We start from the raw sequence: 23,418 nt of genomic DNA, 5'->3' as shown, positions 1-23,418 counted from the left end.
TTTCATCCACTCCATAATTGAAAGAATTCAGAATTAATCGCTTTACAATTTACATCTTCAACGTTATCGTTTGTTAAAAATAAACGAGTTACGTAAATCACAATGAAGCCTTATTTTATCTTATAAATTAATGCTACTTCCATGAAAACCAGAACAAAATGTGTACACTAGCTGAGGTGGCTAGATTTTTTAAATATTTTCGGAGAATGATATTCTTGTGAGAAAACTATTGACAAACAGTGACCCTTTTAAAATTAGCGAGAATTACTGTAGAGTCCCGCAAAAACTGCTAAAATATTCTCTTCCAAGGGACCCAAATGTGTTTCCTCTTTCATGTTCTCGTCTATTTAAATATTTGAATGTCAAGTTCAGATTCCCCAAACCCCCCCCCCCAAAAAAAAAAAAAGAATTGCACTCGAAACTGTTTTGTAAGCGACATTCTGTTGTGTGTACTTGCACTAAAATCTTCCTCGCAGTAATTCAAGCAAGGCAAGAGCAAAATTTAGTACTCAAAGATGAAGCCAAAGAAACTCTCAGACACTACCAGCTACCAAGTACTGGCAGATTTCAAATGCCGAAAGCAGGTTTTTCTCCCCCCTAATCTTAAGAAAACACGTACGGCCTGATACAGTTAACGGAGGATGTGAGATGCACAAAACACGTTTTAAGTTTTTAACCCAATATTTTGGGTTTTTGAAGAATATTAATATCGAGACGCGAGTCTTCTCACATCGTTACCAACTATATTTCTTGGACAAATAAAAAAACAAAAACTTGTCAGAAACTTCTTCAGAAGTAACAGAACTATACATGGTTCCCTATCGTGTGTTTACAATCACGTATTAGAGAACAAACCAAAATTAATCATGTATTCTACTCTTTTAAGTTGAGCCGGACGTAAGCAGATGCTACAATATTCGCCTAACAATCAAGAAGCCGCTGAAGCTACGAAGCTCATCCAAAGTTTACATGACAGCTACATGCGTATGTGGTGTCACCCTTCGTCGCCCAAGGGAACTGCTCTCACTATCTATCAACTTATTTTCCCTGACCAACCTTAAAACTCCATATTTAAATGAGAAAGTTATCCGAGAATAATTCAACCCTATAATAGGAGCGACTAAAATTCATTTGTTTGCAATCAACCCAGCTTAAATCAGCAGAAATAATTCAGTGACGAGTATTTCATTGCTGGGGCCGCAACTCCAACTTGTAGGCCTGAATTTCCATAGGAGATATGGTAACGTGCCCGTCTCGTGCTTGATCACTGAATGTCTCTGTCAATCCCAGTACTTCTGGGTCTTCATGCAAAAGATTCAAAGATGCCGCTTTAACTTTCGATACTGAAATATCCTTGAACATGGAAAACAGATTTAGGGGTTGTTCAGCCAGATTAGTGCATTGTGATCTTCCCTTCCGACAGTATGAAGAGTCCCAATGTCGCCTGTGCACAATTAGAGCAAATCTAAGATCTTCAGGTGGTTCCTGAAAAAATTTTGAAGGCCTAGGTACCTTAAAGTTCACAATATGCAAGTCACAAGGCAACGGAGCAGCTAAAGGAGAAAAAGATCTGGGCGGAGGCTTTACTGATAATTCCTGTGGCTTCTTGGCAATAAATGCATGTAATGGAAAGTTCAAGTGAGCACCAACACAGTGAGAGGAGAGAGATGGACTAAAAGGGAAAGAGCTGGAAACCATATTTGAAGGGGAGGAAATATTGGTTTCCATAGTGATATGGAAGACAACATTCATTACACGATTATCCATCACTCCTTGGCCCAGACCACGCCCATCATCTCTTACCAAACGACGATCAAGCATAATTTCTAGATACCCACTTTTAAGGCTTGCTACACCCAATGATTGCCGAGTATGGACAGAAAAGCGCTGACCATTGGATCCTTGAATGAAGGCAAGAGAAGGCATAGGATAGTAATTGCCTTGAAGAGGAATCTTATCATAAGTTTCTCTTCGGATCATCTGAAACCCATTCACATCAGAATAGAAGATCCTTTTGCTATCAATATCTGTTTTATATCTCACTATTAACTCCCTGTCATTGAAATCATGGCCAATAAGCTCAACGTGGTATTCCTTTTCAATGACAAACTCCTGGATAGTGTTCTCACCATTGTAAATACGGGTGCTATGCGAGATGGGGGCATTCTCCCATGCTGTCCTTGGATAAGAGTATACTTCCTGCATCAAGAGGCCCTCTGAGATCAGCAACTGCCCACCTTCTTCAACAATAGACTGAGCATCACCATTGGGCTTGAATAAGTAAGCTCCACTGCCTGAACTATGATACATACCGATTTCCTCATTCACAATATTCGGGGGCCTATTTTTTAACCTTATCTTCTGTAACAAACCATACCTTACATCAAAACTTAGTTTTTGATGTTGATTCTCAATTTCAGCCACAACGGCTTCTAGTTTTTCACAAGAATAGGGAGGTGGACAAGGAACTAAACTGGATTTGGAGAAAAACTTCAACTTTGCAGGCTTGGCCTTTTCACAATCAGCAAGACCATTAGCAATATAATATGTCTGCAACCCCATTGCAGGAACAGAAACTACCCAGTGCACTCGATGCCTCCCAGTAAAGATCTTGCTTTTCTGATGCTGCAATTCAGGAGAAATCTGGCTTTGAACACATTTCCAGTCAGAGTCAATTATAGAAACGTCAGGATTATCAACAACAACCATAACAACTTCTTTTCTGGTTTGCTCTAAAGGATTAAAAAAGACCACTGATTGATAAGTCCCCTTTTGAATACCGATTACTTTGTGCACAGGCTGAGCATCATATTTTGATCTCATCAATGATGGCTCGAAGTGGGAAGGACTTTGATCTAATTTCTCAAACCGCATTCCAAGGAGTGCTTCAATTGCTTTGGACATATATATCTGCAAGTCCTGCAAAGAAATATGCATTCGAGTTCCGTAGTCCATAACCACATGATCTTTTGCAGTACCAGTTACCCCATCATGATGCTGAAAAAGGGCCAAATTCCTTCTAGCAGCAGCCAGCTTATGGGAAAAACCCACTGCAAACTTCTCACATTGTGACCTCCGACAAAACCCAAGTATTAGAGCCATCATCATTTCTGTGGCACGAAGTGTCTGCTCTAGTACTCTATCAACAGCCTTGAAAAAGGGCCGTGAAACATAATAGCCGCTCCAGTAGTCATGCTGTCGATCAGCATAAGTAAAGAAGTCACCTGACAGAGAAGGAAAACCTCCCACGACACCAGATCCTATTTCACCAGGATATGAATAATTTATTCTGTCTGCTTCCTCACGAACGGTTTGAAAGTAGTCTTCCAAAGTACCAAACTTAGCCTCTGCATTCAAACTGGGGTTTGAATTGATATAGTCAAATAATAATTGGTAATTTTTGAACTGGGCTTCTGCTTCATTGATGCTAATGTAGCGAAAATCATCTCCAAGAGGAACAAGGAGTGTATTTGTCCGGTATAAAGTAGATTTCTTCCGGTACTGATCCAGTAATTTGAGCGCCAACTCCTGCACATTTTCCTGATTGATCTCCTCAGGATGCTGTCCCCATGGGCATAGTTCATAAATGGAACCCCGCATGCGGGCAAAATCAAACTGACAGCAGATAGCAGGCTCTGGGCCACAAGTATGTGGTATGTCATATGAATAGAAGGGCATCATATGGACAAATATATCAGTAGTTTCCACAGCATCCCAGCTCTGACGCCATATGTACTCTAAATTCTTATGCCATGCAAGCTCCTTCTTCAGCTCATAATGGGTCCTCTGGATAAGCATGTTATCAAAGCCCATACGGCGCAGAAGATATGCCATAGTAGGTGAGTAACCAAATGGATCTATGGCCCAAGAATTTTTAGGAACAAACCCAATGATATCGTTCAACCAAATATTTCCTTCAGTCATCTGATAAATGAATTTTCAAAAATTAACATGGAAAGGGAATTCTCTCCTTAAACAAATAAATAAAAGAGCATAAAAAGAAAGAAACTTTATCAATGTTTGAGTTAGAAACTTAGGCTTAGATAAGGAGGAGTTTATGGTCTTTAAATGGCCTATATGAAAGGATGAAAACGTAGCATATGAATGGGTGTTGCTGCTTGCACCAACAACACATCCCAAGTGCTATTTTGAATGGCAAACTAAATTAGACAATAAAACTGCAGTATCAGGTACTATATAAGCAAAATGCTTATCCAAACCAAAGAAGAGCATAGTGGTAAATAAATAATCACAAATTCCATTTGCAAATGGTCCCAAAAAAAGTAGATCTCAATCATCAATTAAAACAACTACTTTTCATAACAACTGATGTAAACTACCCCAAAAAAATGGAAAAAAGAATTATAGACATGAATAATTTTTCTAATATTTTAATATTTATAATCACCAATGGGCGTATAAGATTTTTTTTTTTAAACCAAAGTATTTTTTTTGTAATATCTAAAATAAAATTGACTTACTAGCTAGAAATAGACACTTGAATTGTAGAATTTACAATAATGTAATACTTGTAAGTCCGTATTCCTTCCACTCAAATCATTGTCCTTCCTGCTGCAATTTAGAAGGTTAAAGCTCTCAACATCTTTTTGTTTCAACGAACATACATTATAGGAGTTATACTACTAAACTGCTTCACATGCATAAACCACAAAAGAATTGTCACACAATATTTGTTCGTATTGTGCGCTAAATACAGGCTAAAGTCAACATAATTAAACTGTCCTCACAGCTAAAAATACAATCAACCAAAAATATGTAGCTGAACAAAGCAAACGAATGTATGCAAATCTAATAATAGAGAAAGCTTTAAAATGTACCTGTTCAATTATAGCAAAATAATGTGAATTGGCCTGCATAAAGGAAAGACAAGTTAAAAGTAAGTCAAATTTACACACACAGACTCTCAAGAGAATATTGACCTGTTTCTTTCTTTCTGGTTTTTTTTTTTTTTTGGTCAGAAGTGTTGGACTCTCTCTTTAGCAAGGAAGCTCTGATGAGTTCCATATTTTGATATTACTATTCCACAGGCACATTTCTAAATGATGCACTTCATTAGCAGGAGAAAAAATATGTGCGCATTAAGTGCCTAGGATCATAAAACTCAAGCAACAAAACAAATTTGATAATAGGTAATTAACTAACTTATTCCGCTGCAATGATTTAAGTTAAATACTTCAAATTACTTTAATAGAGACTTAGATAGTATGGGATGCCCAATGACTTCTCCCACGTCATTAGCCAGCTTTCGGAGATAGTTTCCCATCCCACATGACTACTTGAGTAGAGTAAAATGTCATAGTATGCAACCACTAGGATGCCGGTTCTTCAAAGGGGCCAATCAATGGAGACTTGCCTCCATGGCTACCTTTCGGAGAAGAATTCCAATCCTGCTTGAGTAACCATCATACTCAAACAGGAATAAAGCAGTCATTCAGCAGATTCTGTAAACAAAGATAAGAGACTAGGGGTTACGAGACCAAGTGACCAATATTACCTCATCATTCATCACCCAGCCGCCACCAACAATTTCTAGCTGCCCACTTTTAACTAAATTGATGAATGATTCCTTCTTTGTATTTGTGGCATCCCTCCACCATCTCTCTAAGTAAGACATCTCTTCCCATATGAACTTGCGACGAGAATCCTGGATATCCAAGCCCAATAATCCATTAAATATTACAAACGCAATTTATTTATCAACTTGTCAAAAAAAAAAAAATGCATTGAAGTCAAAACACTTGCTCCTTCCAAACTTCTTTTTCCGGGCCTCGTCTAACTCTTGAACACTTACAAATTAAGAAGGAAAAAAATGGATCAAATGTGTGTGTGTGTCTCTAGTCCATCAAACTCTCACAACTTTTCTTATCAGAAACGAAGCACCTAGATAATTTTGCAGCCGTAAAATATCAAGTTCACCGAACCAATAAAGACAAATTGCAACAGCTTCAATTGCCATTGTTCACAAACCGACATATATTTATGCATTACGTCAAATTAGCTACAATCCAACAAAGATCACAAGAAATTCACACACACACACACACACAAAGAGCTTCCAGTCTTATCCGAACAAAATTGTATAATGAGTAACAGCAAGAAACGTTCACCTTAGAAAGAGTTTCAACAATGGTATCAAGTATATGACGAGACTGCCGATCATAATACTCCTCCACTGTAAGCTTCCAACCAGGATCATTGTGTGAGTGAGGCACCACAAAAACCTTCAATTTCTCAGAATCCCATTCGTTCCCTTTATAAGTCACACTCCAACCCTGCTTCCACGCCCCACCATCCACATCCAAAAACTCAATCTTATCATACAAGTCCTTCGTCGTGATATCGACGTCAGCAGCCAAAAGAGAGTAATTGCCATGTTCAGTCAATATGGATTTCCGATTGACGGGCTTCCGATGGCGAGGTGAACGGGAATTGAAGTGAGAAGTGATGGGCTTGGGGACCCCACAGCGCAGGAGGATGACAAGGAAAACGAAGAGCGACACGGAAAGGCCGATTGTGAAGAAATTCGCAAAGAGAAACTCTTTGAGAGCAGCTCTCCTGCGAGATTTTCGGGGTAACTTAGATTTGGAGTTTGAAGACGGAAGGATAGATTGTGCCCAGCCGCCACGCCTGGTTCTACTAATGTAGGACGAAAAAGCCATGGCTCTCTCCCACAAATCGCGATGGGGGCTCCAACAGCTTCGCTCTAACTCGGTACTTTTCAAGCGTTCATGCGAATTTTATAACATAAATACCTGAGATGGGATCTATGGTAGCAAAAGCGAGGTGAAGACGAAAACCCCACTTTATATTTGGCGAGGACCAAGAGCAAGTGAAGTCTTTGATTCCAAGTCTCCCAGAGGAAAATCTGTCCGTCTTGATCCATTAGGAGGAGGGTCATTTCTGGCTCCCAAATGGACCATTCCACTCCCACCACACTGGCGGTACATGTCACAGGTAGTAAGTAACCTGGTCTTATCTTCCTTCCTTCCTTCCTTTATTTCTTTCTTTGTTTTTTCTTTTGGCAACTGTAACTTTGTTGTTTTTAATGTTTCGTCCTATTTTGCATCTATTTATAACAAAAATTATCATTATTTATTTATTTATTTTATATAAATAAAATCATATATTTTAATAATGTTTATTATATATTTTTTAAATCATTCTTCATAATTTACATTAACAAAAATAATTAATATATATTCATATTAATTAATATAAAGTATTTTAATTTAATTTTTTTATTTTTAAACATAATTATTATAGTTAATTAATTTTTTTAATTGTGTGATATATTTTTTTTTATATATAAAAACAACGGGAGCACCTTGTATAATTCTAAGATTAGTTTGTTGGTTAAAAATTAAAACAAAAACTCTACATCTTTTATGGGAAAAAAAAACTAACAAGACTGACTGCTTTCCGTGACAAAGACAATAATTGATCAGCCTTGACTTTATCGAGGCAGACCATGCTTGAACCACAACCGTAAAAATTAAATTTTACAAACAGTGGATTCGTAAAACAGACCCTAACCAATTTACAGTATTTTTCATAGAATAAGAAAGCTTGCTTTTTTAACTGGTTCCAAAATCCCTTAAATAATTCTTCTAAATAAACACCTTATGGCTTATACATAACCGTTTGGAACTTGGAAGGAGGCTGTTTTCTTTGGGGGAAAAGATAATACTGAATTTATAGTGAAAGGAATTCCTAGTGCTTGAATGTTTGAACTCGGATTTATAATATTATGTAGTTAATGAATATTGAATTGGTTACCCAACTAACAGACCCTTTGCCATGAGTCATGTGACAGACTAATACAGCAAACAAACTTTACAATTTACAGTAAACACCACACCTGTACAGCCCAAAATGCAATATGCCGAGTAAAGTTGTATTTGATAATGCAAATGCTCCTCAAGGAGAAGCAGTAGTAAAGACCGAAATAATAGTAGAAGAGAGCACGGCAGTTATTTCAGATGGATTCACCACACAAGCTTGCATGGAACGGTGGTTATGTTCTGCAGCAGAAGCACGAGCAGAGGAAACGTCAACAAGCTTTTTCACAAGAAAATTCCATAATTTCACGTGGTTTACAAGGAAGTCTTTGTCAAAACAAACAAGCTCTATACACGTTACATATCTATTTCATGACCTGTACGATGCAGCAAATTTCCTTTCCGGTATCAATCTACCGTATGCGAAGCAAAAAGTCCTCTAATTGAAAGCGAGACGAACGAAATTAACAGAACTATATTTAAAGTCACCGTAAGGAAGGAAACAAAACAAGACGAGTATTTCGAAGTTGATGAAGTGGCAGCTTCTTGGGGCGGCGGCAAAAAAGCAATTATGAAATGATGTGAATTTTGGAATTGGAGTTTGCGGTGTTAAGGTGCCGAGGAAGGCTGCAACTTGAGGCCGGATGGTCGGCACACACTGTTGAAGTTGAGGGTTAACGGTGAATATGAATGTGGTGGGTCCTACCGCTGAGGCCAACTTACGCGCTTCTTATTAAAAATCAAACCTAAATTGTATGCTTATATTGCAATGATATGGTGAAAACTGAAATCCCTCCAATTTTATAAATTTCTTGCATGAAAATGTGGAGGATTTGAATACCTCTATTTATATTTTTAATTTTAAATGTTAGAATTATCTTAACAAACACACACAGGAAGTTCATACGGGAACAAAACGTTGGTGGGTGAGATCGATAGGGCAGGATGGGATAGACCTCGCGCGCGCGCCTCGTTCCTTTCTCTTAACCCTTCTTTCATGGCGGTCTCGGCCCCATCATTCTTCCTATCCCGCATCGCTGACTTCTCACTCCACCCTCCCAAACCCCCTCCTCCCCGCTTCCTTATCCCTCCTCCTTCATTTTCCTCAGCCGCCGCACCCCGTCGTTCCTCTTCGCCCCCTACATCCCTCTCCTGCCTCATGTCCGGCTTTGACGGCGGAGGAGTGTCCGACGAATTTGTTTCGACTCGGAAATCCACCTACGACCGTGGTTTCGCTGTGATTGCCAACATGCTCAAGCGAATTGAGCCTCTCGACACCTCTGTCATTTCCCGGGGTGTTTCTGATTTAGCCAAGGATTCCATGAAGCAGACCATTTCTACGATGCTAGGATTGTTGCCCTCCGACCAATTCTCTGTTACCGTTACGGTTGCAAAGCATCCTCTGGATCGGCTTATGTTCTCGTCCATTATCACGGGGTAGTGATTTATTTTGAATTGCGTCTTTACTTTTCTTTGCAAGTTCGATAGTGAACTGTTTGCTTCGATTTTAGGTACACTTTGTGGAGTGCGGAGTATAGGATGTCTTTGGTGAGAAATCTTGATGTATCTCCCAGTGTAAAAAAAGAATCGGCTTGTCCAACTCAGACAGAGGTTTCGGGAGATCTGAATGGTGAAGATAAGAATATTGAGATTGGTTCTGACGTGGTATTAAATGGTTTGGAAAGTTGCAGTCCTCGTGTGTTTGGGGATTTATCTCCCGAGGCCCTGAACTACATTCAGCAGTTACAGTCTGAATTAACACGCGTGAAGGAGGTAATCCATTGACTCGTTATTAGTTTACTTTTCTATCCTATAGAATTGGAGTTAGCTCCGTGGAGATGTTCTTAGCATCAATCTCCATGACAATGTTTGTTGTTGTTCAATCGGAACTCTTTTATATTTTTTTTACCCCTTGTTTTTTTGTTTTTTCTTGTTCTCTCTTCACTGCCTATATAATCAAGCACAGCAGAGAATACAAAGTCTGTCTCCTCAGCAGTGAAAAAATGCTTCTGTTGCATTCTTAGACCTTTATTACAATGGCTGCTGACAATTCAGAAGTTATACAAGCTTTTTATATCTGCTAGTTTTCTCCGTGGATAATCTTATTTGTCCAACTTGCTATCAGTTTTTGAATTGTCTAATTTTGGTAAATATATTATTTATATTCCTCACTGCTGTTTATTCTCACTTCTCAGTACAAATCTCTTCAAAAGTTGTGGGAAGCACCTTGTTAAGAACTTGCAACTATATCATCACTATGTATGTAACCTATAATGTTTAAAGTGCTTTACATTGGCTTTATAGACTTTGGGATTAACTTTCTTGAAACACTAGAGGCATCAATGATCCTTTGTTCAAAATAGGCAGACACTATAACCATGTTGATTCAAGATTGACTTTGCTTTCATTGCCTGTTACTTGAAAGATGCAATTTCTTCCGTTACATTACATGTCATTTATGCATTGCAAGGTGATCTCAGAATATTGCTTCTTCTTCTTTTTTTGGCCCTCCAGGAACTAAATTCCCGGAAACAGGAAATCATGCAAATAGAAAATGACAGAGGGAACAGGAACAATTTGTTGGAGTATCTTAGGTCTCTGGACCCTGATATGGTGATGACTAAAAATTTTTTCCTTTCAACCTATGTTATTTTCTGTTCCTGATTCACGTAGGTCCTGGAACTTCTCTATGCCTTGTAAGTGATTGGTATGTGTAATTTGTCTATAACAGGTGACTGAACTGGCTCGACCATCAGCAGGAGTGGAGGACATAGTTCACCAACTTGTTCAAAACATATCGAGGAGATTCATTGGGGATAATGCCAACTTTAAGTTGGTGGAATTGTCAGTGGAAAGAAATATAGACGATCATTCAAATGATGATAAAAGATTATGTGATACTGTAGGAACTTCGCGTGATTACCTTGCCAAGTTGCTTTTCTGGTCAGTACAACTCTAGCCCTTCGAGAAGTTCTGTCCAGTTCTAAGAGTTATTTGCCTAAATCTGGTCATAAATATCTATACGTGAACACATTGTTGCATTCATTGAGTCCTAGTTTCCATAATCTAGTCCCTTCTTTGCTATTGGCATGCCTGTGATAATGTTTTTGAGTTTTTCCCCATTGGCAGGTGTATGCTATTAGGTCATCACTTGAGGGGGTTGGAGAACAGATTGTATCTAAGCTGTGCTGTAGGACTGTTGTAAAGAGAAAGGAGGAAGGCATGTATATTCTTCCCCCACTCCCAATTTTTCTCCTTCTCCTTCCAAATTTTCCATAATAACATTAATATTCAGCTTATTGCACCTTTCTCTTGATTCATTGTAAGAAGCACACCACTTTGTAGATTCTTACGAATTTTGTGAAATCAAGTATAACAACTTGTGAAATTCCATAAATAATGCCTGAAATGAACGCTTTCATTTTGCTTGCCCAACGGCTGAGCCCGTTTAATGCTAGAGCTGATTGTTTTCTGCTGTATCGTATTTACCAAAATGGCATTCATTCAGCATTCCCGGACACAGATCGTAGACCCTCCCCATGGTGACTGATTCACTGCTTTGTCCTTTCGTTGTTTACAATCTTAATTGTTTATTCAATAATGATTATATAAAGTCTTAGTTGTACTCTTAAAGATAATCATACAAACAATTTATCTTTCTGTCCAATATATTTGGTAGATATTTAAATTTGTATGTTGATATTTTTGAATAATTTCTGTCCATGATATAGCTTAAATTAAAAAAAGAGATTTTTTGTATCTCAGAGTATTTTTTTTTTTGAAGGAAAAAAAAACTGAAACACCCATCATATTGGTTAATTTTATTAAAGATAAAAGAAGTCTTGCATTTAGAATTTAAATTTAGAAGATGGATTATGAAATTTTTTATATGATGCTTAAAGATAGCTTATTTCATTAAAATGGTTTAAACAACTTGGTTAGACAAGTTGTAAACTTTATATGTTCATGACTTAATTTCTAAATTTTAGATGTGGGATTTTTTTTCATCCCTAATATATTTCAGTTCTTAATTGATCAAGGAGAACTTGAAAATATATATATATATATATATATATTTCAATTAATATTGTATCTCTTAAATAACTTGGTATCGCGCGCTGTATTTTGATGATCACAAAGTAATGAACTGCTTAGTAGACTTTGGAAGCACTGGTGAGACGACTTAGATGTGGGACGAAGTTTCTTTGGTGGATTTAACGGGTTTTGAGCTCTACGTAAGACAGTGTGCTGGAACAAAAAAATAGTATTTTTCTTCTTATTTTAAAGCAAATCAATGGATTAATTAAATTGATATAAATCGGCGAACCGAACCCGTGAACTAAATTTTCTGAAACATTTTTTCTGCAGTACTGAAGTGAAATTCTGTGCATAACGCGTTTATGCTGCGGATTCATCCAACACACAGCCATGTGATTCTCTGAATTAATATTGCCACACCGCTCAGTGCATCGAAAACAGTATAAAATACATAATATACCGTTTCTTTATGTTCTTCTCTCCCTCTACATACAAATTAAAGAATCTTGGCGGTTTGTTTGTACACATGAATTCCAAAAAATTAGTCCTAGACTAATGTTTATGTTATCACGTAAGCAGGTGAGCTTGGGGTTTGTAGAGATCATAAGGTGCCCACACAAAGTCAATAGGACATGGCTTTCTGGCATCAAGTCTTGACCATGGCTTCCCTTTACCACTCCAATGCAGCAAACTTACTGGACCAGGATGCAACCTCCTGCAACTATTCTCCACATTATCTCCTCCAAGCCCATGCTGGTTCCATCTATGCTCAATGGCCTCTATTTCTCCTCCAAAAACCAGCAAAAATGGAGGCAGAGATCCCAAGTCATAGATCCTTCTTTCCTTCTGAATCTCCATCCACTTCTCAATCTTCTTTGTGTAGTCTCCCTTTCTCCATTTTGCTAAGTCCATTTGCATCACCCCCGTGTTGAAATAGCAAGGCCTTCTCTCCGCAAACACCTCTGAGAACTCAGGACTGGACCAAAATTCATGAGAAAAATATCTAGTGAAATTCGCGTGACAATACTCTGGAGCTCCGATGACTTTTGACCCACTCAGTGAAACCTTCCATAGCTTTTGGATGTCATCAACAACTATAACATCAGAATCCAAATAGATCACTCGTTCAACGCAGGGCTCAAGCAAATCAGCCAGGTAACTTCGAGCATAGTTCAACGGATTCTCCAGAGCTTGGCGTATTGTCGGGGATATGAGATCTCTAATTAGACTTTCTCTGAACACGTATACTGTGAACCTCAGAGCAGGGAAGGTGGACTGAACTATTCCTTCAAAGTCATCCTTGTTCTTTAACCGCGAATCTGAGGCAATGAAATGAAAGAACACGTTTTCTGGGCAAGAAGTGTGTCTGAGAACAGAGTGGATTGCAGCTACTGATCCTCTCAAGTAGTCCCAATCAATAGTCATGGCAATGTGAACCAATGATGAGTCGCATGCCATTTCTAAATTGTCTCTGTCAATTACAGGGCACATCTGCTGGTTTCTGAATTCTGGGGCCTCTGAAAATTGCACAACCTTTTCATCTTCAACCTTTTTTCCATACCCACTATGTGAAATTTTGTATGGTAAAGATCGAGCTGCATTGGTTGGAACGCGAAGAAGGAAAACTGAAAGAACCACAAAAAGAACTTGTGGAGAGCGAAACATTACTGGCTTTCCGCGCAGAGCAGAGGGAAGTGATTGAAGAGAGAAGTCTGGAAAAATGAACAAAAATCAGAGATATTGGAAAGACGAAGGCAATGGAAAGGCCAAGAGGTGGGGTTGAATATAAATGCAAAACAGGAAACGAAACGCGGTGGTGACGCGGCAAAGGGGACAAGCTTCGCCGTTTTGAAATAGATGAGAGAGGCAGCTCTGAGAACCTTCGTATGGGCTTCTGAGTTTCTGGGTTTTGAATTATTCTTTAATAGACGTTTCGCCTCGGTTTTCTAACGGAGGCCACTTTTCGGTTTTGTACAGTAATACATGGAAGACAGACATCCGAGTCTGACCACGTGCTCTGAATATTTATTTGTTGCACTCTCTCTCAGAACTACTAGGCAATGTTTTCATAATCGAATAAGATATCGAATAAAAAAGATCAGGATTTTACAATTTACATGATTACTAAATTAATGATATAATAATTAAATTAAAAAATTATACATATATATATATATATATATGTATATATTATAATTTAAATATAAAAAATAAATATATAATTGTTATTTAATTTAAAAATAAAATTAATTATTTTAAATTTTTTATGATTTAACAAGATACATGATATAATATAATATTAAATAATTAAAAAAATTAATCATTTTTAAAATTACTGATAAAAAATAAAAAGAACTGATAAAAAATAAAAAGATTTTTTTTGAACAATTCAATTTTTGAAAACTTGATCTGATTTTTGGTTCAACCACTGGTTTAAAATTGCCTAATTTAACTCAATCCTTAAAACAGTTTTTACATGCTAATTGAATTGAAATTTGGATTGGCCTAATTTTTTAATCCTTAAGCCTCTCAAATTATTAATATTCCTAAGATGGCTGCATACTTGAGCGTGTCTTTTTTTAAAAAAAAAAATTTATCAAGTCCATTTTTTAATTATCCTCATTTAATCACCTATGAGAACTTGCGGAGACATTCTAAAACTAATACATTTTCATTTTTCTGAATGTTGAAGAATTATTTTCTTACACTAACTTAATTAGTATTTAAGAAATAAATCAATTTAACATTGAATTAAGATTAAACTAATATCATCAAAAGCTTTAGGTGAATAAATTAATATTGTTAAAAAATTTCCCAAAAAAAAAAAAAAACTCTCATTTTCGTTAATGAAAGGCGGAAACTGCCACGATACGCAAGGGGAGGTAACACTCAGCATTAGTTGAAAACTGAACTAAAACAAGACTGCCTGAAAACGTAAAATAAAAACAGCCATCGATGCTATCTAATGTATAATAATAATAATAATAATAATAATAATAATAATAATAATAATAATAAATTTCACTGTTCATGAAGGGACCCACAAATTGCCTTTTTTTCAAAATTTAATTGTTTCTTTCTCACTTATATTTTTGGTCATGCTTTTTTTTACTTTGTTAAAAAAATTAAAGCATTTTTCACTGTCACTGCTAACATTTTTATATTATATTTTTATGATATCATATGTACACATTTATATAAAATAACTTAGTCCAATAGCTGAAAAAAATATTGTGCCTAAAAAATTGAAAAGTGTAGTCAATTCACATTAAGAGGTTTGTTATTAAAAATTTAAAAATTTATAAGAAATTTATTATTAATATATAATAATATATTATTAAAAATATAGTAAACTCACTATAATATAAAATATAATAAATATTAGGTTATTTGTTTAATGTAATTTTATAACATTGATTATATTTGTAAAAGCCCCTCTTTTGCATTTATATAACTTTTGAAGTTGTCTTTTAATGTATTTTTCACAAGCAATAAGTTTAGGATAAAATAAAGTTTTTTTTTTTAATATGCACAAAAGTAAAGTATTTTGTCAAAAAAAAAAAGGTCTTTTATTACTCGCAGATACTCTCCTATCAATTATGGTTTTTTTCTTGGGACTCGCAGAATGATTTAATATTATGGCTCATTAATCAAGATTTTTCTTTTTTAAGAAAAATTAATACTTTTTAAATTATGTTATGTTTGAATTAAAGAAAAGGAGAGACACAAAGGATGAGATTTATTATTTTGAGTTTCACATAAATGACTTCATTTCCTTTTTTTTTCTTTAATTACTTCATCCTATATTATATTAATACATTTAAATTTCATGTTTTAATGCAAATGTTGTTATTCTAGAAAAAATTCCCATGACCCTAGCAGCAATCTACCCTATTATTGTTATTTAACTATTGTAATAATATTTTATGCAATCTAAAGTTGGTGAAGTCTGTTAAAGAAACAAAAAATAAAACAATTAAAATGTATTATGGCGTACTAATAAAAATAAACCATATATTGAATATAATATAAAAATCACATTCCATTAAACCAAAACTTTTTGTAAAGATACATGCTAACGTAGCATCCAAAACAAAAAACAAAAAAATGAATTTCTATTTAATATCCCGCATCGCACGGGGCATTTTCATAATAATAAAATGGAAAGGAGGTTATTTTCATGGCGCAGAAACGAGTCTTGAAGTCAATGATCTAGAAACATTAAGTATGCCTCTTGCTTAGAAGGGAAGTTTCACGACGTGTGTACATGTTAGACTCATTAAAAAAAAAACAAGAATGATAAAAACCACGAACGCCATATAAATTTAATGGAAAGCTCATAAAAGTCATAAACATTTCATACAAGTTTTTGTGTGTAATATTTCTTTTATTTTCTTTAATACAAGCTGAAGTTTATTCAATACAAAATGGGTTATTTGCTGACATCTTTTATAGTATATATCACCAGATAATACCTAGTAGTTCCCATTATATACAAATTCATCTTACGTTAGACACTGATACTCTCGGGCTGGGTCTTGTTTTGTCACTTTTGTGTTGGTAATTAGGTAAGGGTTTGGTCATAATTTGGCTTCACTAACGGCGTTAGTGGGGGAGGTAGAGAGAGGACCAACTCTACCAACTTTTCATTAATAAGCTATAACTACACAGAATTTTTCAATCACATTTTTCTCCTTGAAAATAGCCACATGGTCCACACTCGTCCCAAAGAGGTACCAAACAAATAAAAAAAGAAAAATTCTATGGTGTAGTAAAGCGAAGAAGAACATGGGTGGGAAATTAGAAAAATATTGATATTACATAACCTCGTTTCCTCAGGACTGAAAAGGCAGTAATTAAACTCTTGGGCATCTAAGTAATATATTACGAACCCTGTTATATATGTTTGGTATTGTATTAGTTTCGATCAAAATCACATTTTGACCAAGCTAATGAGAATAGTTTAAAAAAAAAATCTAAATGGGGTTTCCATCAAATCCAGTGGATTACCATTTCTTTTGCAGCCATTTGCTTCCCATAAAGACAATTCAGCCAAATAAGAAATCAACTAAAATTTTCATAAAAAAAAAAAACAAAGAAAGAAAGAAAGAAATCAACTAAAGGCTGAAACATAAGAGAGAGGGACATCCAATCTTTATTTGTTAATTTGTTAATCACCGACACACAATTATAGTTTATGGGCAACAAATTCGGCCAAGCAATCAAAATCTGAACTAGGCGCCCACTGCCTACTGCTTTAAAAAAAAAAAAAAAACTGACCACATTAAGGAGATGTCAAAAAAAAAAAACTTAACAAAAAGAATCAGTGAAAATCTGGGATTCAATTTAAAATGCATAAACGACCAGAAAGTAAACAATATGAGGTCACGCTGACATCACGAAAGTTACATTATAAGATGGATGCATCAATGTAAAAACTATAATTTATCTTTGCTCATCTAAGCAGCCAACTTGGTGATTAATTGGTTCAACCAAATTTGCGCTCACCTGTCTCTCCTTACAGTGCTAAGACATAATAAGAAAATATTGCGATATAGAAGCTAAAAATGATCATTTATTTCTCTCTCTCTCTCTCTCTTTTTTATTACTTCTAAGAGTTTAGAACATTAAACCAAAGAATATGGAGTTCGACAAATTTTTTTGGAAAAAAAATTATTTATAAGAAATTTCAGTATAACGGTAAAACAATGTAGCATTTTGGCCCAAAAAAAAACTATAATATAACAAGAGCAACGCTACTAACCTTACTTAAAATAGAATTTAACATAATTTAAAAAATATTAAGTATTTTTTTAGAAAGAAATAAAAATGAAAAAAATACACTAGGCAATAACATTATAATAGGTGAATATTCGTATTCATGCCGACAAAAAAAAATAGAAACTATAAAAAGCTTGTCTATTACACCAAACCTTTGAATTTAAAATTCACATCATGTCTTGAAATTTTATAATTTACTCTTAAGTTAACTACATCTCCAAGCATATACAGTCTCACTGAAACTTCCAAAAAACTTTAAATGTAGTCATATTTTGATTGTGCGGATGATAAAGGAAAATTTTTTTTTTTTGAAAAAATTGGTGAAAAGGACCAGGATGAAAAGGAAATTGGTTCTAGAGATCAAATGTTTTTGAAGGGCCAAACTTTATATTTTATTCATTTAACAAATTCTAGATGGACCAAAATGCCCCTATCATAACAAAGCAATTGGAAAATGAAGACCACTCTGTGGTTGGTTTCTTTGTGTGAGTTGAACGAGAGAATATGGTGAGGGATGTTTCTGATAGACTATTAACAGCAATGTGAGTTGTGAGCAGGTTGTGAATGACAAGTTTTGAGAAAGACAACAACATTTCTTTGCACGGTGCCCTTATCAGATGATTTTTGATCAATGAGTCTTCAATGACAAGTTTTGAGCTACTTTAAAGTGCCAGTGGCCTGAGGGACAACAACTAGGTATGCATTATATGTCAAAGCTTCCATTTTGTTTGAGCGAGCACGGTTTTGGTTTCCTCTTTTTCTAAGTTGCTTCCTTTATTCTTCATGCCATATAAACTTATTCATATTTGAGTTTGACCCTAAATATGCAATTGTTTGAACCCAGTGCTCTTAAAAAATTTAATGTAAAATATCCATGAGTAGAGTTGGGTGCGCGAAATTACCTGCTATGTGTCGATTTTCATGTAAAATTAATACAACTTTTCGTATTTATTACTGTAACAGTTGTATATGGAGTATATAAATACCTGCAAAATGAGAATATCAGAGGTCATAAATAGTGTGATAAGTATAAAATTTGAAAATTAAAAGTCCAACTACGTTGAGTAACTACAATCAAATTTCCTGAGTTGTAGTTTGCTTATATGCTCTTTGTTATTGGTAAAAAATATGTCAAAGATAAAAGGTCATTTTGAATGCCTTTTCAATTCAATGAAAATCACTTTTTACTGAATCATTTAGGCAAAAAGCTAATGTATCATCTAGCACAATATGAGAATTTTTGGGAGGGTTTTTTTTTTTTGATGAAAAGTGATTCATATATATCAAAAGTTTACAAGTCAAAGTATGTTAAAGTGGCCATTTCTCTATCCCTCCTCCTCTTCTCTTATAAAATATGGAGGATGGTTAAAGAAATGACCATCCAAGGATAAAGTGTGAGCAAACTTAACCAGAGAATCAGCATGTTTAACATAATCCCTGTTGACAAAATATTAACAGTCCATCCTCTACTCAACATTGATCTAGCCTCCTATGTGATGTCTTCAAAAGGGTGGTTTTATAATGATTCCCTCAAAATTAGATTAATGGTATTGGTATAGTCAAATATAACATTCACCTTCTTGATTCCAAGCCTCTAGTAGTAATGGCTTTAATTTCAAAAATCATAGCTAGCAGATTTTTTACTTTTATACTATATCCTAAGATTCATCTGTTGTCATGGTGTTTGATGATTCCACCAACAATGTTGCCCCTTCCTTGAACTATTGAAGCATCTATCTCCAAAGAGAAACAATCATCATCTGATTGGTTTTGTTGATCATTTGCATTTCCACTCCTTCCATTCTTGGTGAATTTGTGTTTTATCTTGGAGTCTTGAAGGGCCTTGAAAAAGACATTGAAAGGATTCTTAGAACAAAACTCCTCTTCCTCCCTAAAGACTTTTTTACACCTATTAATCCATATATCCCAACAAACATAAGAAAAAATAGAACTCTAAAGGATACTATTAACAGTGTTCCTCCCCATCTCCTTAGACATGTTCCATTTAACCCAATCCTTAAGTTCTAAATTACAAAAATCCCCTCGATATTCGGGTGAAACTAAGTGCAATGATTTGTGTTTGGCATAAATACAATCACGAAGAAGGTACATCAAAATTGCTAGGGTTTCACAATAGAAGAACACATTAAGTATTTCAGCAGATTATATGTTCATGTTCATGTCATTTGCATTGTTGAATTTTTTTTTATATGATAACATATTTCCCATTATGAGTAGATATGATTGTGATATGTTCATTATATGCTAGCTTTAAGGGTGGGATAACAGGCCTATTCTAGAGTGCATCGATAGACTTGAACTGCTTATGGTATGTCGCATTACCCATGTATAATAATTTTACGGCTTGAATTATTGCCTTACATCACATATTCCTTACTTTGTCTAGGTTGATTTGCCTACACATAGGGCTAAAGTAGAATGATGGCTTGCTAACCCATTCATGGAACAAAAAGCAAGATAAAGTCATAAAAGAATTGGAACGTGATAAAGGTGTAAGAGGAAAGAAAGCTAGGAAGAGGATTTAGTTTTGTTATACAAATATTGTTATAGATTATTCAATGTACACATCTCGTTAGACACATCTTGGTATAGATTATTCAATGTATAGATTTTGAGTATCTATATTAACATTCTCATATTTATGATATCAAATGTGGATACAATTTTACCTCTAATATTACTCTTAAAAAATTCTGCCCTTATAATGACTAATTCCATGTAAATTTAACTATCAATAACCTTAATTTCCACGTAAAACACCACAAATTACATGGAAAACAATGAGGAAAAATTTGTGTACATGCATGAGAAATAATTTACATTGATAAACATGTAAACCATCATTGATTACATGAAAATGAAGATAGGGAAAAATGCGCGAGCATGTTTGATGAGTAATTTACATGTAATCCCTAATGGATTACAAGTAAATAAAACACAAAGATTGCACACCCCTGTGGGTGGCCCAGAATTACATAAAAACCATTGCATTTTACATGTAAATCAGTATAGGAAAAAATATGCAAGCATGCTTGATGAGTAATTTACATGTAATCCTTAGTGGATTATATGTAAATGAAACACACAAAGAGCACCCCCTGATTGTGTCCTAGAAGTACATGAAAATCATAGCATTTTACATGTAAATCAGTATGAGAAAAAAATATGCGAGCTTACCTGATGAGTAATTTACATACAATCCTTAATGGATTACATGTAAATGAAACACACAGATTGCACGCCCTTATGGGTAGCCCAAAATTATATGAAAACCATTGTATTTTATATGTAAATCAATGTGGGAAAAAATGTGCATGCATGCCTGATGAGTAATTTACATGTAATCCCTAGCGGATTACATGTAGTTGAAATAGATAGATTGCACGCCCCTGTGGGTGGCCTAGAATTACATGTAAATAGATAAGATTACATGTAAACCAATGACACAAAGAGGACACCCCTGTCAATGACCCAAAATTATATGAAAACAGCTTCTGATTACATGTAAATCAACCAAGCGATAACCCTTACACCCTAAGCCAAAATGCTTGCACCCTAAGTAAGATGACTTGTACTCGAAGCGAGATGGCTTGCACCAAGAGTAGAATTACATAAAAATGCCTTAGGTTTACATGTAAATCAATATTGCCATCACACTACACATAACATTTGCACCCAAAGCCAGAATGCTTGCACCTGAAGCCAGAATGCTTGTACCCAAGCTAAAAGGGTTGCATCCTAAGCCAGAATGCTTGCATTCAAGTCAGAAGGCTTGCGCCCTAAGCCAAATTACATGAAAATGCCTTAGATTTACATGTAAATCAATGTTTCCATCACACAACATATAGCCTTTGCACCTAAAGTCAGAAGACTTGCACCCAAGCTAGAACCCTTGTACTATAAGTCAGAAAGCTTGCACCCAAGCTATAAGGCTTGTACTAAGAGAAGAATTACATGAAAATGCCTTAAGTTTACATGTAAATCAATGTTGCCATCACATTACACATAACCTTTGTACCTAGATCCAGAAGACTTACACCCTAAGCGAGAAGGCTTGCACTCAAGCCAGAAGACTTGCTCTTAAACTTGCACCCAAGCCATAAGGCTTGCACCAAGAGAAGAATTACATGAAAATGCCTTAGTTTTACTTGTAAATCATTGTTGCCATCACATTACACATAATTCTTGCAACCAAAGCCAGAAAGCTTGTACTCAAGCTAAAACCCTTACACTTTAAGTTAAAAGGCTTACACTTAAGCCATAAGGCTTCCACCAAGAATTACATGAAAATGTCTTAGGTTTACATGTAAATCAATGTTGCTATCACATTACACATGATCCTTGTACTCGAAGACAAAATGCTTGTACCTTAAGCCAAAACCCTTACATCCGAATTCAAAACCCTTGCACTCTAGACCAAAAGGCTTGCATCTGAACTCTAGCTTGGGTACAAGCCTTCTAGCTTAAGATGCAAGGCTTCAGGCTCAAAGTACAAGGCTTATGGCTTAAGGTATAAGACTTCTAGCTTAGAGTATAAGGATTCTGGTGTAACATCCCAATTTAAATTTTAATAGTTAATTTGGGTTAATAGAAATTTAAAAAAAAATATTTAGAGGTAAATAAATTAGTAGAACATGATCATTAAATCTAACTTAGGATATAATTCTAAATTAAAATTTTTTTTTAAAAAAATTATTATTAATTAAATAAAAAAAATATTATTAAATTATTATTATAATAAAAAAAAAAGAAGGAAAAGGTTTGAAAAAAAAAGAGAAGGAAGGAAGAAAACGTGCAGCCGCCTCAATAGTAGCAATAGTAAAATAAAATAATAAAAAAAAGAAAAGAAGAAGAAGAAGAGAGAGAAAATAATTAAAAAAAAAGATGTGGGACCCACTGAATTTTTATAAAAACTCACCTGTTCCTTCATTTCTTCATTCCTTCTTTCGTGCGTGAGCTTCGGCAGAGAGAGCATCTGTGAGCCAAATTCACCGGTGCTGGGTTTTAAGGTAAGAGTTTTTAATAGAATATTTAGGGTGTGATTTTAAGCTTTTCAAGACTAAGTAAGTGTTCTAAAAATTTTTCTTAGTCATCCTTCTTCTTTGGTTTCTGAGTTTGTAGTGGTAGAAAATTTAAGATCTGGAAGAGGGATGAATGTATGTTGAATAAATATGGTTTTTGAGGTTGTTAGTAGTATAATAAATATTCTAGAGTATAAATTTATTGGTGATCTTTGAATTTGTGGCTTATGGATCAAATTCTAGACTAGATCTGAAAATATATGTTGATTTATTGAGGTTTAGATGATTATTTGGGATGAGAAATGAATTATTATGGTTATAGGATTATGATTCTAAACTAGAGACTCAATTTTTAATTTTTGGGTATTTTAGGTACGAATTTATGAAATAAAAAGAAAATTTTGATAATAGAAATTAGCTTAAAAATTTGATTTTTAGATTATTAATGTTTATTGATAATTAAAAGAGGAGTTAAAAATTTTACTTAATAGTATTAACTATAGATTTGTATTAAGATTGAGATTAGGAATTATGTTATATTTTTAACTCTATTATTAGAATTATTTTATTAGTTTCAAAAATTGAAACTAATATTTATAAATAATATCTTATTTGTAGATTGTATTACTGGTGAAGATTGTGGTGAGAGAGAAATTTTAAGGAATAATTTATTGAAAAAAAAGCCACAAGGTAACCATGCTTTTAATTTGTGATTAGTGTTACTTCATGTTAATTGGGTGATTATTGAGAAAATTATG

The 23,418-nt window shown here is 34.8% G+C and overlaps 3 protein-coding genes across 6 annotated transcripts; 1 reads left to right on the top strand and 2 right to left on the bottom strand.

Annotated features, from left to right (window-relative positions):
* Nucleotides 1–723: 723 nt before the first annotated feature.
* LOC129305873 (alpha-mannosidase 2-like) lies at nt 724–6,966 on the bottom strand. Its single transcript, XM_054946038.1, has 4 exons — nt 6,129–6,966; nt 5,516–5,665; nt 4,839–4,871; nt 724–3,924 (listed from the first exon to the last, which is right to left on the bottom strand). Exons 1-4 carry the CDS (start codon nt 6,678–6,680, stop codon nt 1,186–1,188), a joined length of 3,474 nt encoding a protein of 1,157 aa, XP_054802013.1. The 5' UTR covers nt 6,681–6,966; the 3' UTR covers nt 724–1,185.
* Nucleotides 6,967–8,671: 1,705 nt separating this feature from the next.
* Nucleotides 8,672–13,949, top strand: LOC129306141 (uncharacterized). 4 transcript variants are annotated; one of them, XM_054946524.1, is made up of 6 exons: nt 8,678–9,236; nt 9,311–9,572; nt 10,314–10,412; nt 10,531–10,742; nt 10,929–11,019; nt 12,417–13,949. In XM_054946524.1, exons 1-5 carry the CDS (start codon nt 8,797–8,799, stop codon nt 11,002–11,004), a joined length of 1,089 nt encoding a protein of 362 aa, XP_054802499.1. In that variant the 5' UTR covers nt 8,678–8,796; the 3' UTR covers nt 11,005–11,019; nt 12,417–13,949. The 4 variants fall into 4 exon arrangements, with proteins under 4 accessions (XP_054802501.1, XP_054802499.1, XP_054802500.1 ...); XM_054946525.1 differs by lacking the exon at nt 12,417–13,949 and adding an exon at nt 11,308–11,558; XM_054946523.1 differs by lacking the exon at nt 12,417–13,949 and having other exon boundaries at nt 8,680–9,236; nt 10,929–11,223.
* On the bottom strand, nt 12,181–13,502 carry LOC129306140 (probable galacturonosyltransferase-like 10). Its single transcript, XM_054946522.1, has one exon. It carries the CDS (start codon nt 13,500–13,502, stop codon nt 12,405–12,407), a length of 1,098 nt encoding a protein of 365 aa, XP_054802497.1. The 3' UTR covers nt 12,181–12,404.
* Nucleotides 13,950–23,418: the final 9,469 nt, after the last annotated feature.

This window comes from Prosopis cineraria, unplaced genomic scaffold, assembly GCF_029017545.1.
Source record: "Prosopis cineraria cultivar Desert tree isolate PC_DT_omini unplaced genomic scaffold, ASM2901754v1 PC3, whole genome shotgun sequence".
In the NCBI taxonomy this organism is placed as follows: Eukaryota; Viridiplantae; Streptophyta; class Magnoliopsida; order Fabales; family Fabaceae; genus Prosopis; species Prosopis cineraria.
Note: the sequence above shows the minus strand (reverse complement) of the source record. Positions and strands in the feature narration are given on the sequence as shown.

What these genes read in the sequence shown, in the direction of transcription:
- LOC129305873 (XM_054946038.1), bottom strand. Translation starts at nt 6,680, where the DNA reads ATGGCTTTTTCGTCCTACATTAGTAGAACCAGGCGTGGCGGCTGGGCA. An exon ending in TTGTTGAAACTCTTTCTAAG is followed by an intron (nt 5,666 to 6,128) that starts GTGAACGTTTCT and finishes TTGGATATCCAG; the next exon opens with GATTCTCGTCGCAAGTTCAT. An exon ending in ATTTTGCTATAATTGAACAG is followed by an intron (nt 3,925 to 4,838) that starts GTACATTTTAAA and finishes TTCATTTATCAG; the next exon opens with ATGACTGAAGGAAATATTTG.
- LOC129306141 (XM_054946524.1), top strand. Translation starts at nt 8,797, where the DNA reads ATGGCGGTCTCGGCCCCATCATTCTTCCTATCCCGCATCGCTGACTTC. An exon ending in TTCTCGTCCATTATCACGGG is followed by an intron (nt 9,237 to 9,310) that starts GTAGTGATTTAT and finishes CTTCGATTTTAG; the next exon opens with GTACACTTTGTGGAGTGCGG. An exon ending in GGTCTCTGGACCCTGATATG is followed by an intron (nt 10,413 to 10,530) that starts GTGATGACTAAA and finishes TGTCTATAACAG; the next exon opens with GTGACTGAACTGGCTCGACC.
- LOC129306140 (XM_054946522.1), bottom strand. Translation starts at nt 13,502, where the DNA reads ATGTTTCGCTCTCCACAAGTTCTTTTTGTGGTTCTTTCAGTTTTCCTT.